This window comes from Protomyctophum bolini (genome assembly GCF_963924005.1).
Source record: "Protomyctophum bolini genome assembly, chromosome: 13".
NCBI lineage: Eukaryota > Metazoa > Chordata > Actinopteri > Myctophiformes > Myctophidae > Protomyctophum > Protomyctophum bolini.
The window spans coordinates 32,001,010-32,018,141 of record NC_137874.1 but is presented as its reverse complement, the minus strand read 5'-3'; the positions used below and the strand labels follow the sequence as shown (position 1 = coordinate 32,018,141).

At 46.9% G+C, this 17,132-nt stretch overlaps 1 protein-coding gene across 4 annotated transcripts in view; it reads left to right on the top strand.

Annotated features, from left to right (window-relative positions):
* The window catches only part of LOC308327140 (rho GTPase-activating protein 7), a 38,183-nt gene that overhangs the window by 19,739 nt on the left and 1,312 nt on the right, over positions 1-17,132 (top strand). For 3 of the 4 annotated variants that reach the window (XM_080780326.1, XM_080780325.1, XM_080780328.1), the window contains exons 6-19: positions 1,044-1,264; positions 1,646-1,969; positions 2,527-2,764; positions 4,220-4,385; positions 5,375-5,697; positions 6,114-6,454; positions 7,828-7,965; positions 9,524-9,683; positions 10,353-10,551; positions 12,660-12,897; positions 13,229-13,343; positions 14,239-14,484; positions 15,149-15,405; positions 15,699-15,872. In XM_080780326.1, coding sequence (XP_080636452.1) covers positions 1,044-1,264; positions 1,646-1,969; positions 2,527-2,764; positions 4,220-4,385; positions 5,375-5,697; positions 6,114-6,454; positions 7,828-7,965; positions 9,524-9,683; positions 10,353-10,551; positions 12,660-12,897; positions 13,229-13,343; positions 14,239-14,484; positions 15,149-15,405; positions 15,699-15,872 — 3,140 coding nt within the window. Of the gene's footprint in view, positions 1-1,043; positions 1,265-1,645; positions 1,970-2,526; positions 2,765-4,219; positions 4,386-5,374; positions 5,698-6,113; positions 6,455-7,827; positions 7,966-9,523; positions 9,684-10,352; positions 10,552-12,659; positions 12,898-13,228; positions 13,344-14,238; positions 14,491-15,148; positions 15,406-15,698; positions 15,873-17,132 lie in introns of all 4 variants that reach the window. The other variant, XM_080780327.1, reaches the window with a different exon arrangement.

The window sequence follows — 17,132 nt, the reverse complement described above, 5'->3', positions numbered from 1 at the left end:
TTCTTCGGGGAAGGAGCGCTTGTTTTACCACACCGGCTACTAGTAGTAGGGCGGGGCTTCGCCCCGCCCTACTACTAGTAGTCAAGGAAAGCGCCACCCGCGCGGGCGCAACTTCACCTTCTAATATAAACACAAACCCCATTCTGCCAGCTGCCTCGCTAGCCTAGTGGACTACTACGCCGACTTGTAATATATGCTTCGCTGGTTCGCGCCCCACTGCCGCCAATGTTTTACAACCGCAGACTTTTTAATAGTTTTTGGATTAGGGTTAGGGTTAGAGTTTATTATTAGGGTTAGGGTTAGAGTTAGGTTAGGGTTAGGGTTAGGTTAGGGTTAGGGTTAGAGTTAGGTTAGGGTTAGGGTTAGGTTAAGGTTAGGGTTAGGGTTAGGTTAAGGTTAGGGTTAGGGTTAGGTTAGGGTTAGAGTTAGGTTAGGGTTAGAGTTAGGTTAGGGTTAGGGTTAGGGTTAGAGTTAGGTTAGGGTTAGGGTTAGGGTTAGAGTTAGAGTTAGAGTACTAGTAGGCATAAACACTTGTGTGCGGTCCAAAACACAGCCCAGCGCTTCCTACTCCACTGACAACCAATCACAGTGCTCGAATCCCCGAAGAATCATAGGGAAAGTAATCTCGCCTACCCCACAGCAGTGAGCACTGCAGTGCAGACAGGCAGTGCAGACAGAAGCTCTCAATGGTTTAACCATAATATAACTACTGTAAATACAATATCTATACACACATTTCACTTGAATTGGTCAATTGGATTTCAATATTTTACAAAAAAATAAAAAAAATAAATGTATATATATATTTTAAATTTAAAAAATTTTAAATATTTTTCGGGGGCCCCCCTAGCTGTGGGCCCCCGGGCTCCAGCCCACCCTAGCCCAATGGTAAATCCGCCCCTGATTGTAAGTAAGTAACATTTGTAATTAACATCAGAAGTGATACTGTGACACGCCGCTAACGTTGCTCAAATTGACCTTGACTCGTTATCTCTCAATCGGTAAATCAACGATTCAATCGATGCCCTCCGACGACCCTGCAGTCGGAGGGAGGTAACGCCACTCCCTCCTGCTTGGACTTCCTCCCCGCGGACTCCGCCCCTGGCAGCCCAGCGGGACGGCGTGAGCCCGCCCCTTCGTCATGTGATGCCTGCTCGCTGCACAGCACCAGCAGCACGGACAGCGAGGGCCACCGGACCCTGCAGAGGGGCCCCCGGCAGACGCACAGGGGCCCCAACACCAGCAGCAGCAGCAGAAGCTTTGGGTGATTTTATTTTTCCATGTTATGTGCTCCTCTGTATTGAGTTTAAGTATCCAACGACGCTTTACATGGGGGCGGAGGAGAGAACGGGGTGCATACGTTGGTTAGACACACTGACAGTCCGACAGGCATTAGTCCGACAACACCGTCGCTCCCGAAACGCGTGGCAGGATAAAACTAACCCGTGGCTCCTGACATGCATGGCAGGTTAAAACTAACCTGTGGCAGGTCAAAACCAACCCGTGGCTTCCTGTGAGTTTATAGGATTAGGGTTTGGTTTTTGGGTATATAGGGTGACTCTGGACTAATGTCTGTCGGACACTCAAAACAATCCAAGACAGATTCCATGACCTGTTTGTTGCATTGGCCTGCTCTCCTTTCCAGCACCAGCGCAGACGACCAGGAGCTCTTCAGGAGTTCCCCTGGCAACGAGGCCCCGTCCCTGGGCGAGGAGCCCCCCTCCCCCCCGGTCTCCTCCAGCCAGAGCTCCGAGGCCGAGCGCTGCTTCCCAGACATTAAGCCCCCCGTCAGGAGGAACAAAGGCCCCAGCCTGCTGAGGAGAATGGAGAGGCTGAGACTCAGGGGCACGTCCGGCACGCTCTACCCAGGCAGGGGTCCCCCCGGGGCGGACCGAGGGCTCGGCGGGACCACCAGGCTAGTGATAAGCGGACCGGTGCTGCCGGAGGAGACGGAGGAGAGACTGAGGAGGTCAGGAGGAGACTGTTAAAGCACTGGTTCCCAAAACCTTTTAATAACCCGGCCGTGACCCATAAGAGAAATTATATGTTTGCCCGGGATGACTGCATGACTAGTGAAAAAAGCAGATCTACAAAGCTCACAATGCGTCGCTTCGCGCTGCATTGTGAGCTTGTTTTTACTACTTACTTAAACATATCTTTTTCTTTTTTCGAATTTATCAATTTCTTAGAAAAGCGATTTGGCCGGAATGGTGATGATTCGATTGGCTGAGCTCGGAATTGTGATGTATGATGATTACCACGCACCTTGGCTGCGTGGTAATCCAGTCATGGCAGCAGTGTGCCGCGGGTTCGACTCCCGATCTCGATGGCCTTTACCGCAGGTCACCCAGCCCCCCACCCACCTCCCTCCCTCCCTATTTCCTGTCAGCCCAATTTCTATCTGTCCCTCTACAAAAAATAATAAAGTAAAGGCGAAAGCCACAAAAGAATATTTTAAAAATAAATAGCGCCACTCACTTCACACGGGTGTGAATCTATTATTATAATAATATGCTGTGCCTCCAGGGTCCTACAGGGGCGACCGGACAGCCAGGCGTCCTCCACCTCCTCCACCTCCTCTCCGCACGCTGCCGACAGCAGCAGCAGCAACGCCAGCAGCACCAGTCCATCGGCGAGCAGCAGCGCCGTCAGCACGCCCAGCCCCGTCACCCGGGTGCGGAGGTCGGGCAAACGCACCGGCGTCGGCACCGCCGCGAACGGCCCGGAGGACAAGGGACTGGCGCTTCACAGGCACACGCTGGCGGTATATCAAGTGCATGCTTTCATGACAATTATATACAATGCTCCTGTGAGAGGGACAATAGTTTTCGGGGAGGGGTGTGAGTGAGATATGAAATGTGCGCCTATGCCATAATCACGGTAATCCTAATCATTAATCATAGTCCATCATATGCAAGGGCTTTTGGAGAGAAATGACTTTAAACTGAGACAGACTATATGCAGCCACTTTCAGTAGAGCACTGCAGAGGGGAGGGGCGCGCCTGCGACTGTGACCAGCTGATGGACGTTGACGCTCTAAGATAGCGTCTTAACACTACAATTCTAATAGAAATATATTTATTAGAATTAGAATATATATTATCAATGAACAACTTAAGCTCTATTAAAAATATATATATATTAAAAAAAAGTGAAAATAGCTGATCTACAAGCTCACAACTTGTCAGGCCGTGACACATTGCAACTTTGTAAATCTGCTATTGTCTTGTTATTGAAATGTTCTGGACTTTCTTTCTTTTCCCCCCTTTCTTTTTTATGTTCTGAATTTCAATACATCGACAAATGACAAATAAATATAGGCTACGTCATAATGTGTATCTTTGAATACTTTACTTGAGTATATACTGTATACTCTGTCTGTAATTAAAACGCATGCATAACAGAGTTTCATGGCAGGCTTGTTTACATACAAACAGCTTTATTGGCATGCTTTCCAGTGAGCTCAACACATTACTTTGCTCTCCAAATATTTAGCCGGGGGAACTTTGTTTACCAGTGAAAATTGACCTTGTTGAATCATTTATTCAAGGCGTCTTATAATTACTTGCCACAAAAGTGTGAAAAACACACGCACAAGGAAAACAATGAGTATATAAGCTATTAAACTCATTAGCTCGCTAACTTATAAACCTCTATCTGGTTCGCAATGTGGGGTCCACGGACCACCACGGGTCCAATGTGGGGTCCACGGACCACCACGGGTCCAATGTGGGGTCCACGGACCACCACGGGTCCAATGTGGGGTCCACGGACCACCACGGGTCCAATGTGGGGTCCACGGACCACCACGGGTCAATGTTTGCATGCTGAAAATAGCCAATTTACAAGCGTCGCAGTGCGACTTGTGATTATTATTATTAGAAAACATCAGCCCTATATAGGCTGCTGACATTTTGCCCATTTGAAAATAGTCGATCTACAACCTCACAATGTGTCGCGAATCGCGATGTGATGCATTGTGAGCTTGTAGATCTGCTATTTTCAAAAGATGAAATTGGACATTCTGCAGTACATGTGATTTTACAATTGGTACTTTAAAAGTACATTATTAAGACAATACCTTTGTACTTTTGCTCAAGTAGTGTGCATTCGAATTGATTCTGGACTTTTACTGTTTACTGTAACAGAGTGTTTCTACATTGCAGCACTTTTACTTACATACTTTGTACACCACTGTTTGGTTCACCTTCCCCTGCAGGACCACAGACCCCAGGTCAGCAACAACAACAACAAAAACAACAACAGCGGTGGCGGCCATGACAGACTGCTGTTCCACGTACCGCGGGGACACAAACCGGGGACGTTCCCCGCCTCCCTCTCCCGCCAGACGCCCCTGCCCCTCCCCCCGCTGCACCCCGGTGTTGGTGAGTAACGGGAAAAATATATACTATTATTATTGTTTTCCCCAGTAAAGGTTATTCAAGTTTCAAATGTATAGAGCGTCGCAGCCCCGCCCCCTTTCAGAACGAGGAGTGGCCCAGGAAATGATTCTGCATTCATTTTCTCCGTAGGCTTTTCAAAAAGTATTTATTTAAAGACGGTTACGCCGCGGACAAAGCCAACTCGGATCGTGACAAATCATGACAATGAACACAATGTTTTGGGCCGATCAAATCATTATTGAGAAGAAAAACAAAACAAATAGTGTTGTATCCTGCCTTTAATTTTCTTCTTTCAAGTTATTTGATCGGCACAAAATATTGCGTACTGCGACGCTCTATACAGCTGCCATGTTGGGGACCAACACAGGTGTTTCAATTTGTCTGAACGGTCTAATTGGCGTATAACTAATTAATTGGTTTGCTACACCTGTTGGTCCCCAACATGGTAGGTGTAGGACTACATTTGAAAATCACAAATAGTAATATTACTAATTACTATAGTGTTTTGAGTAATAATGGTACAGTTACTTTTTCTCCACCAAAAAATTATGAATTCAATTACACATTTAACCGAAGTAACAGAAAAGTAATACAACAAGTTACTTTAGTTTTCTTGTTAATGTTTCGAAACATACTATGTACTTTCATAATCTTCCATTTTTACCTCGCGCTGGTCACGCTAAAGTCTCTCTAGAAGCGTTAATATTCCAAACGAGATGCATGCTGAAGTCAGAACTGAAGACAGAACATTGTCCTTCTGGTGGAAAACCATGGAGAGCTCCCTAGATTAGGAGTTACGAGCCATTCTTTTGGAGCCGCAAACAAGGAAGTGAACGGCAGTGTCCTTAGCACAACGTGGTTTCGATATAAAATACGTATATACACAAAAATGGTGTTAAGTAAACTAATATCACTTTTGAAAAGAGCATCGCGTAAGTAATCCTGTTATATAATATATTGTCATGTTTTAGTAACGAGCCGAACACTGCCCGGCATCGACCACTCCTCCTCCTCCGTCAACTGGCGGACGGGCAGCTTCCACGGTTACCGCGGCCGCCAGCAGCAGCCCCCCCACGCTGACGCATCCGGCGACACTGATGATGATGATGACGATGTGGGCGGGGCTGGGGTCGCAGCAGAAGAAGAGGCGGACCACCGTGCCAGCATCTACGACAACGTGCCGGACGACCAGCGCCCAAGTTGCCCGTTTGTGGCGCCAGGTGATGGGAAGGAGCCAGGAGGAGATGGGGAGGAGCCAGGAGGAGATGGGGAGGAGCCAGGAGGAGAGCACAGGGTGAGGCTGACACTTTTTGGTTTGCTTTGTATCTTTATACTTTTTACTTTTTAAACTTTAGTTTAACCAGTCAGACAAGTCACCTCCTAGAAATGTACTGGAGTCACCTCACCCCCTAGCACTCATCAAGTTGTTTAGACAAGTTGTTCCCAAACGTTTTAGCTCGAGACCCATGAAGATTTGATGGCTCAGAAAGCTCGCAACGCATTGTGGCGTGCCGTTGTGTCAAGTTATTTTGAAAAATGTATTATTTTGTAATACACAAAAAAGTGAATTCTTCTAGATTTTTTAAAAAGAAAAAAACGACTAAATGTATTTTGTAGGGGTGAAAAAAACAGCATATTTACCCAGTGTTCGCGAAACAGTGCGGTTCAGAGATGATGTAGAAGTGTAACACAGCCTCTCTGTCCCATCAGGTGGGTGCTGGTCTTCTGGACGACGGAGACTTATTCTCCGCCCTGGACAGTGTCATGGAGAGGATCAGCTTCCTGGTGGCCTCCTGGTCCCGGGACCTTTCCGACGAATCCCCCTCCTCCTCCTCCTCCCCCTCCTCCTCCCCCTCCTCCAGGGCCTCCCCCGCCCAGCAGTGCTCCTCCACCCCGTCCCACATCCACCTGGAGGTCCAGCGTCCCGAGGTAGAGGAGGAGGAGGAGGGGACCGCCCCGTCCCACATCCACCTGGAGGTCCAGCGTCCCGAGGTAGGGGAGGAGGAGGGGACGACGACCGCCCCGTCACCCCCCCTGCCGCCCGAGAGGAGGTGAGAAACGACCCATTTACACTGGCAGCCACATCTATAGCCTGAATCAGATCTGTGCCACATCCACATTGGAATCTGATTTGTTTAAATGAGTCTAAATGCAGACAGGTCACATAATTATACAAGTCACATGGAATCAGATTTTTTCCAATGTGACTTTGGCCACGATCAGAGGTGGTTTCAAATCTGATTTGAATCCACTCGAGTCACGAGTCAGGTCACTACAATGCAATGAAATGAATGTAATATAACCATAGGAGCCCATTCACATTAACATTATAAGACAGCTGTCGGGTGCTTATTGACAGCTATCCTGTTAACTAACGGAGTGTAGCTGACACGCCTGTCTGCTCTCGTGCTACCTATCAAATGAGAATGAAAAAATGAGAAATAGATGGTGGTCTCGGTCTCGACTCGGTATCGCCTCCTCTGCTGTCAAAATGGTGGTTTAAGCCCCGCTCATGCTATACAGGATAATCAGGAAGATATTCTCGCCTGAGCGGCAGTGATTATCTGATCTGATTATCAAACAAATAAATATCAAACATATCAGCGGGTGGTGGAAAGTAGGCCTACTGTACCCATTTTGTGCGGGAACCCCTTTTGGTGTTTTAAGCATTATGTTATACTTTAGGTAATTGAAAAATAGCAGATCTACAAGCTTATAGCGCGGCACCGTGTGCCACGCAATTAACTTGTAGATCTGCTATTTTTTTTAAATCGTGAAAATGTGCCTCAAATCTTTGAATATATATTCTTTCAGAGTTTCAGTTTTAAACTCAAATCTTTGCTTCTGGGGGGTCCCTGGAACAACTATTTTCAGATGGGGGTCGGCGGCATATTACATATAATTTTTGGGGTCCATGACATGAATTATTGAGAACCACTGATATAGAAACATGAGGTTTTAAAAAAGATTTTTTCGACGTCAGGCCTACAGTAAATGGGTTAAGCACAATGTTGAAGTATTTGTACTTCCCTTGATTATTTCCGATTTCCAATACTTTCACTCCATTACATCTCAGATCCAAATATAGTAGCCTACTTTTACTCCACTACAATTATCTGACAGCTTTAGCTACTAGTTATTTTGTAGATTTGGATGATTATTACACAACATACATTACCCACTTCAGATCGGCCATTTGAAAATAGCCAATCTACAAGCTCAACTCAACTTGATCTGCTATTTTAAAAATATTTGAAAACTTGAAATGAGACGTTCTACAAAAAGACTAGTTTTGGTACTTTTAAGTCCATTTTTCTACCAATCATTTTATACTCAAGTACATTTTGATTACCAGACTGTTACTTGTTTCCACATTGTGAATCCTCACCTGTGTTAACCGCATGTGTCCTTGTCTCCCCTGCAGTGAGCGTGGTGTCCCCCTTGGTTCAGGGATAGAGGGCCTGTCCGTCTCCCAAATGCACCTCCTCCAGAAACTGTCTCTGCTCAAACTCACGTCACTCATGGACAAGTACTCTCCCTGCAGCAAGCAGGGCTGGAACTGGTGAGACCCTGTGTGTATGTGCGTGCGTGCGTGCGTGCGTGCAGAGATTGTGAATAGAGATTGTGAGTAGAGATTGTGAGTAGAGATTGTGAGTAGATATTGTGAGCAGAGATTGTGAGTAGAGATTGTGAGTAGATATTGTGAGCAGAGATTGTGAGTAGACATTGTGAGTAGGGATCAACAAGGTGTTGGGGCAGCTAGCCAGAATAATGAAGAAATGCTGGGGGTTCAAGTGGTTAATAAAAGTTTAAGCATGTTTTTATTAGCGCGATAATTTTGCTAATCGCAATTGTGTTTTGCCGTGACAATGATCATGACATAATTTTCATATCGTCCCATTCCTAGTTGCGAGGCGCTTACAAAATGTCCGGCCTGTCCAACAGGAGGGCCAAGCAGTTAGCAAGGTATTCTGCTCAGTATCGGCTATTATAGGAAGCCGCTCAATTTGGAGGAGGCGTTGTTTCCTTTACACATGATTCAGGTCTGCCGCCGTCTGACAAGTATGTGAACTATAGCCTACTACTGTATGTAACAATGCTCTGACAAGTATGTCAACCATACTGTAGGCCTATATGTGACAATGTTCTGACTTATAGGCACTTTGTAACTGGCTCTTTTCCTATTGTTTAGGATCTTTGTACAGGGCAAGATTGTACCATTGTTTATGTGGACATAAATACAATCGTATTTCAAATGAGTGTGTGTGCGTGTGTGTGTGTGTGTGTGTGAGCGCAGTATACATGTAGGTACTATGTATGTGTCATGTGCCATGCGCGCGGGAGGGAATAATTATAGTATCCCAAAACAGATGTAGAACACTGCGCCACTGACTGTGATCCCAACGTGCGTGCATGCGTGTAGCATGCAGGGAGAAGGTGCAACAGGGTGAAATTGTCTGTTAGAAGTATAGTTCATCTATTATGTATCCGTGTTGAGAAACACAACAACTGCAATAATGGGTCTTCTGTTGAAAGAGTTCAGCGCTGCCCGGCAACCCACTGATGCCCCGTAATCAGTCAGTCAGTCAGGCAGGCAGGCAGGCAGGCAGGGAGGGAGGCAGGCAGGCAGACAGGCAGGCAGGCAGGCAGGCGCATTCAGTGATTTTGGGGAAATCCCCCGGTCCGCCCCGGTAACAAGATGTGCACATGCACGCACTACAGTGGGGGGACACGCAACAGGCCAACAGCACACACCAAGGCCCGCCCCTGCTCGATCATGATTGGCGGAAGGCCTCTCTCTATCCTGATTGGATGAAGGCTTGGCCACCTAGCCAAAAACGAAACCTAAGGTTTTTTGACCCCCAGGGGTTAACTGGGGACAGGGAGGAACTCCTTATATGGTCAGCACACTCTATAGTATAGGGAGGATTATCACAACAAAACAAGTGATATTTGAATTTAAGTGGAATCACTGAATATACCTTTAATTGTATCGAAAATGTGCTTTGTTACTGCCGTGTCCACCACAGAGATACTGTTACTGTAGCATTGTGGCAATTAGTCAATAAAACATATGGATTCTCTCTCTCTCTCTCTCTCTCTCTCTCTCTCTCTATCAGGACGGTGCCCAAGTCTCCGAGGAAGGTCAAGGGGTCGGAGGTGAAAGGTCGCCGGGTGTTTGGGGTCCCCCTGCTGCTCAGCGCTCAGAGGACAGGAGACCCCCTCCCTCCCAGCATCCTCAGAGCACTGCTCTACCTCCGAAACCACTGTCTGGACCAGGTACACAAACCATGCAATTGTGTTTATTTATACTGTATGGCATTCAACATTAGAACATGGGTTAACCCTACCCAGAACATGCTTTTCTGGTTGCCTTTATAGGCTATAGTGTAGCGCCCAGGATTACATTAGATAATTGGTACTGGGTGAAAAACGAGTTGCAAAATTGTGGGATAAAAATAAACATTTCTGTCTAGTTTTTATTAGCCTCCCCCTTGCTAGACAACATTTTCATTCTGCCAGCGGGGATGACATTATTTCAAGGGGGAGGAAGGGTTTACCAGGCTAACCAGGCTAAGGTTTACCAGGCTTTACTGGTCATAGTTTTAGTCGTCATAACTTAGTTTTTATCAGCTTGCAGAGCTGGTCAATGATCAGACTTTCTAGTCTAGTCATGTGGTCTAGTAGCCATGTATAAGTGGTGAGATTTTCATGATTGGCTGGCCTCTAAGCCAATGGGAGACTCGCCCTATGCAGCCAATGGGACACTAAGCCGCTCTCCCCACCACCGCACCGGCATGAGCCCCTCTAAGGTACAAATTTGTGGACAGTGGAATGTAATGCAAGCTGATACATAAGTGGAAATATCTACAAGCTTTTAGATGGGCTATTAGTACAACATGGAAACGATCATGGTGGTGGTTGCTTACGTCTCTCTCTCTCGCCCAGGTGGGTCTCTTCCGTAAGTCGGGGGTGAAGTCTCGTATCCAGGGCCTGAGGGACGCGGTGGAGGCGGACCCAGAGGGCGTGCGTCTGGAGGGCCAGTCGCCGTTCGACGTGGCCGACATGGTGAAGCAGTACTTCAGGGACCTGCCTGAGCCTCTGGTCTCCAGCCGGCTGCGGGAGTCCTTCCTGCACATATACCAGTGTAAGCCAGTGGTTCCCACATTCGCTCAAAGACCCCCAAAATGATACTCATTAGCCCACGGACCCCCCCCACCCCCATTTGAAAAGATATGCCAAGGACCCCCATAAGAGAAGATTTTTAGGACCGCCCTGGTTTGACCTGAATTAGGCTACGGTCCATAATGTAATGGCATTTCTATCTCTGGGAGGATGTATATTGTAAAATCAAAGTTAATTTAACTCAAATGTATACGTGCATTTGTACACTCTCAGAGTTACAGACCCATAAGGGACCATTTGGTTCCTAATTGTCATTTAGCATGGGGACCCCCTGGAACTCTCTCAAGTACCCCTAGGGGTCCCCGGGCCCCACTTTGGGAACCACTGGTGTAAGCCATAGAGTTCTATATAGAGAAACTATAGGGCGGGCATGCCCCTCCCAACTATTCATTTCTACCAGTGTAAGCCAGTGGTTCCCACATTCTCTGTCACGTCAAGGACCCCCAAAATGATACTCATTAGCCCCCCCCCCCCCCCCCCCAAGGACCCCCATAAGAGAAGGTTTTTACAGCTCTAGCATGTGATTCTCAACCAGTTTAATTTCAAGGACCGCCCTGGTTTGACCTGAATTAGGCTGCCATAAATATATCAATGATCTTTATACATTTTAAAACTTCTGAAATGGGACATTCTGCATAATGAGCTTTTACTTTTGGTACTTTAAGTATACTTTGATTTATACTTTTCCTCAAGTAAGTCTTGAATACCAGCCTTTTCACTTGTAAAATTGAAAAACACAGAGTATATATTGCACTATTAATGCTTGTACTCACGTAGCAACATGTTGAGTACTTCTCCCATCAGCACTGCTCCACCGTCGGGACCCAAACTAAAAGAAAGTAGAACTCGGCGAGCTCCCAGTTGAACATGTGCAGCCGTTTGCTTTCAGAAACATTGAAGACAAATCCATGTCAAGGAGAAGAGCAGACAGCACACGTTACATACATTAATGATGGAGCAGTCTGGCCTTTGAAGGCCTGCAGTGTTCTCACCCTGCACGTGTTATATCATACACGAGCTGAATACAAGTATACACTCGTTGAGGTAGAGGGAGACAAAGAAAAGCAAGTCTACGCTACAGCACTGTTTCCCCCACACTGGGCAGGGACCCATGTGTGGGTCACGGACACATTTTTATGGGTCCCGTTATTTATTTAAAAAAAAGATTAATTATGAAAAGGTATTAATTAATTAATGAATTATCATCGTTTCAAAACATTTTCAAAAAGCGTTGAATTTAGCTAACTCAAGCGCCCAAGTTAGAGAGAGACAGAGCTCAAGTTACTAACTCAAGCGCTCTAGTTAGTTGATTTAACTAACTTGAGCGCTCGAGTTTCTAACCGAGTGGAATAGTATGAGCTGACAACACTAGCGTTGACTCCCATTGTAACAATGGAATGCGGAAGTTCTCATTCCATCTCAATGGGATAGTTCCAATGTTTGGAACTATAGCCCATAGCACCCTGCTTTGCGGCGAGATCAAAGCGTGTCGAAATGGGATCTCCATCTGGGCCGAGCCCGTCCACAAGCAGTGGATTAAACCCTTTTCGCAGTATTGTTTCCAAAAAAGTAAAGGTATCAGAACCGAGATACATTAACGCCGGCACGTACATTTTTCAGGGCTGAAACAACAACAACAACAAAATGTAGTCCAGTCAACCATTCGCATGCACAGTACTGCTTCCGTATAAGATTGCATTGGGAAAACCGGGGAAAACATGGTACTGGCAGACAAAACAACCGCTTTGTAAAGCGGTTGTTTGACTTAAAATGGTACGTGCCGGCGCTACGTTGACACCTTTACTTTTTTCAGTTTTTTGGAAACAATACTGCAAAAAGGGTTTAATCCACCATTTGTGGACGGCGGGACCCCATTTCGACCTGTGCAGGGAATATCACGGGACGGAACCTCATCTCGGAGCTAAAGCGTATAGCAGCGTAGATATTGAGGTTCCAAACGGAGCTACTATACGCTTGATGCTTTCGTGTGACCGATACACATCCCAATTCCCCGCAGTATGGATGTTTTCAAGACCAGGCCTTCATTTTTTTCCGATCCGATCTGCACAGACTTCCCCAAAGACCAGCAGCTGGCGGCGTGCCAGGCGGCCATCTTGCTGCTCCCGGACGAGCACCGCGAGGCCCTGCGAACGCTGCTGCTCTTCCTGGCCGACGTGGCGGCCTGCGTTCAGCACAACCAGATGACCCCCACCAACCTGGCCGTGTGCCTGGCGCCCTCGCTGTTCCACCTCAGCATGCTCAGCAGCCAAGACCACCACCACCACCACCACCACCATGCGCAGCCCAGGTAAAGAGACCCCCACCACCACCAATGTCGTAACTCTGTTTTACTCTATATGGCTCTGGCACAGCCCAGAGCCATACACACGGGATCCAGAACATGCCCAAATACATCCGTTCATGTAGGATGCTGCTGTGTCGCCAAAATAATGACTCACACTTCGCAGCTCTGCATTCTGGGTTATGACCTTTGTCACGTGTTTCCTGTCATCTGTGTGACAAAAACAGAACAGAGAGAAAGAGAGATAGACAAAGATAGATCAAGAGCCAAATTTAGGAGAAAGTGATCTCACTTTAGTGCTTGTGATTCTGACTTCCTTCCTGCCTCTGTCTGATAGGTCGAGCCACAGGAAGTACAGACTGGGTCGTCCGGACCAGAGAGACCTGAGCGAGACCCTGGCAGCCACTCAGGGCCTGGCGCACATGGTTGCCCAGGCAACCACACTCTTCCAGGTAAACATTCCACACGTCAATATAGATAGACGCTTTCATATTCAATAAATAAATCGGTTATTATTGAACTTTTTTGTTCGGAATTGGCCAATATGCATGCGATAGCTCCCGATTTTTAACCACTTTTTTCAACTTTGTGTTCCTAATTTGGGCATGTCATTATGCAGTAGGTGAAAGCTCTCAAAACATTGCATTTAATTTAGATCATAGGTCTCCAGGCTCACAATGGGCACGACACGTTGTGAACTTGCAGATAATCTCTAAAATCACCAGGCTATTTTTTTAAATGATTTTACAAAAATGTGATAAAAAAAAAAAGAGAAATGCAATTTTTTGCTTCTTAATTAAATACTGCATTCAAATGTGATTATAGTCCAGCAGCTGCATGGGCTTGTGGGGTGGGAAATCATGAAAACCCCCTAGTTTAACATGTCACATGCATGCTACTTAAAAGCATAAGGAAAGTTTGGCGTTTTTGACATTTTTTGCCTTATATAGGATCAGGATGTTAATGGTAGTGGATCCAATTCAATTCAATTCAATTTTATTATAGTGTCAAATCACAACAAGTTGTCTCAAGACACTTTACAACCAACAAAGATCCACCCAGAGCAAGCAACATTGCGACAATGGTAACGAAAAACTCCCCTTTAGGAAGGAACGTCAGGCAGAACCCGACTCTAGGGTGGGCGGCCATCTGCGAGAGAGATAGAGAGAGATAGACAGAGAGAAAAGACAGAGAATAGGCCAGGGGTCCACAAATGCATGTATTATAGACAATATTTTAGGCCAAATAAAGACTATATACCACATTTCCCATAACAAAAGAAGCCTGTCGGCTGACTATTTTGTTGGATTCAATGGATTAGTTGGATGATGTAACCAACGGTTGCAGGTTCCAGAGTTCTGGGGAGGTCAGAGTGCCCTCGTCCCCAGCGAGGAGTCACTCCTCCTCCTCGGGGAAGGAGGTGACGGTGGCGTGGAGGTGGAGGTGGAGGAGGAGGAGCAGGCGATGAAGGAGAGGAGGTGCCAGCTCGAGCGCAATACCCAGCTCCTCCTGAAGGAGGCGGCAGAGAAGAACAGGGCCTGGGAGACAATACACGCCGCTGCGGGCAACCATGTCGAGCTGTCTTCTAAACAGGTGTGTGTGTGTTTGCGCGAGATAGAGAGAGACTAACAGAGAGAGAGAGAGAAAGTGGTATACGTTTCCCAAAAGCACGGAAGTATAGAGCACCGAAGTCTGACGTCAATATCGGTAGAGGGCGCAAATCCACAGGTTCGTGTACTTTTTATTTGCATTGTAATCCCGATAGGGGAATTTTAGCTCGCCTCATATAAGAACTGTGTTTGAAAAATAAATGTCACCCCGGCCTGACTGAAAGAAAACGCTCATGTTACTGCTACTGAATTAGTTACATTTTCGCTAGAAGCAGACTGTATCATTATATGAGTGACTGACTGTTGCAAACGATACAGAGACACCTCCCTGACAGCTTGTTTATGCTCATATGAAACGATTTTAAGATGAGCCCATGTTATTCTCCATATAGAGAAATTACTCCCGTGAACCATGCAGGAGAATCGAAGGGATGAGCGAGTTACGTCAGGAACTTCAGTGCTCTACAGACAAAATCTTACCCAACGACAACAAAATATTATTTTGTTTCGGAGGCCATTAATGTCATCAAATAAATGGCGGACCCATGGCTCAAAATAGTGGACCCTCGAAATGAAACGGGTTTGAAAACCTCCTCTCCCCTCCCCTCCCCCCTCTCCCCTCCCCTCCTCTCCTCCCCTCCCCCCAGGTGGACGATGGCTGCCCGCTGCCCCTGTGGCGCTGCTCCGTGGAGGTGGAGGCCCCCCAGGAGGAGGTGCTGCAGCGCCTCCTCAGGGAGCCCGAGCGGTGGGAGGAGGAGGCGGGGGGGTGGGCCGTGCGCCGGGCCTCCGTGCTACGGACCCTGGCCGGGGGCCGCGCCGAGGTGTACCGCTGCCTGCTGCTCCACCAGGGAGGCCTGGGGGGCGCACTGGCCCCGCGGCCCCCACGGGACCACCTGCTGCTCAGGTACCGAGGCCAGGCGAGGCCCAGGCTTCATGTACGGCCTAACAGCAACAACAAATATAAAGAAAGAAAAAAAAAATAATAATCACACTCGTGTGAAGTGAGCAGTGCCTTTCATCACAATGCTGACGTCTGATGATGTCAACAACATGGGTGTGACTGATGTCCAATCATATTCCGTGCTAAAAACGGACAAACACAGATTATATATTAGCCTATAATTATACATTTTGAAACAAACAAACGCACACAAAAAAATCTAAGAAATGCTCTGACCTCTCCTGCTCTCTGTGCAGGACGTGGCAGTCGGACCCGAGTTCCGGTCCCGTCTACCTGTCCAGCGCGTCCACACAGTTCCCAGCGCTGCCAGCAGCGGGTGTCAGGGTGCAGGTGTCCAGCTGCCTCTACCTGCTGGAGGCTGTGGGAGACAAGAGGACCAGGCTCACCCACCTGGACCGCACTGACACCAGGTGAGAGACTGACTCACTCAGCTGGACCGCACTGACACCAGGTGGGAGACTGACTCACTCAGCTGGACCTCACTGACACCAGGTGAGAGACTGACTCACTCAGCTGGACCGCACTGACACCAGGTGAGAGACTGACTCACTCAGCTGGACCGCACTGAAACCAGGTGAGACTCTCCCCTGGTGAGCAGATGACCAGACCAGATGTCCCTCTTTGCGTGGGACAGTCCCTCATTTCCTAGAAAGACTTTTCAGGCGTCCCACAAATTGAGACCCTGTCTGTCCCACATTGTGACTGGCAGGCATCAGTGTTCAAATGCCCCAATAGTTAGTCCCCAAATAGTTGGCTTTCTGTTGTAAAACTCTCTCATTCTCTCTTTTCCTGCAATATGTATTTTTAAGCCCGTTAAAATAACATGATAAATATCCCCCCTATAGAGGGTATGCACATGCATAAAGTAAATGGCAGATCGAGTGGAAAAGTGAGTGACAAAGTGAATTTAATGATGTTTAAAGTCATTTCATGCAATCAGACAGGACTTTTCTGTTTGGATGTCAAGGCCAGAAAGTCGGTTTTTGCCACTCAGTAGGCATTCCCGCATAACTTCCGGGTATGACGATGATGTCACACGCATACCATACATAAATGTGAGACACCAGAGGGGTTTAATAGCAAAATGATATATTAGGCCTGTGGTTGAATATGACATCAAGGAATTTGATAGTAACTTAAGTAATAAGTTGCATTAACACATACTTCTGTCCCTAAAATGATCACCCTAAGTGAGAGACTCACTAACCTGGACCACACTGACACCAGGTGAGAGACAGGACAGACAGACAGACAGGCATGTGGATGGACGGTCGACAGACTGACTTAAGCCGTATTTCAAAAGTTGCTGTGAAAATGCTCAACACATTTAGACCTGAGCTCGATTCTACAAAATGTCTTCTAAATCAACCCCCAGAAGCAAAGATTCGAGTTAAAAATGTTCGCTCTGAAAGAATATATTATTCCAAATTGGCGCCACGATTTAAAGAAAATAGCAGATCTACAAGCTCGTAGAGCGGCACTCGGTGCCGCGCTATGAGCTTGTAGATCTGCTATTTTTCAATAGCTAAAGTATAAAACACCAAAAGGGGTTCCCGCCAAGGATGGGTTAAGTAGCTACATTTCTGAAATTCTTATATTTTCATTTTTTTTAAAGGGGTGATCAGTGTGATCTACTCTAGACCTAAATCCCGGCCATCGTGTCTTGTGTG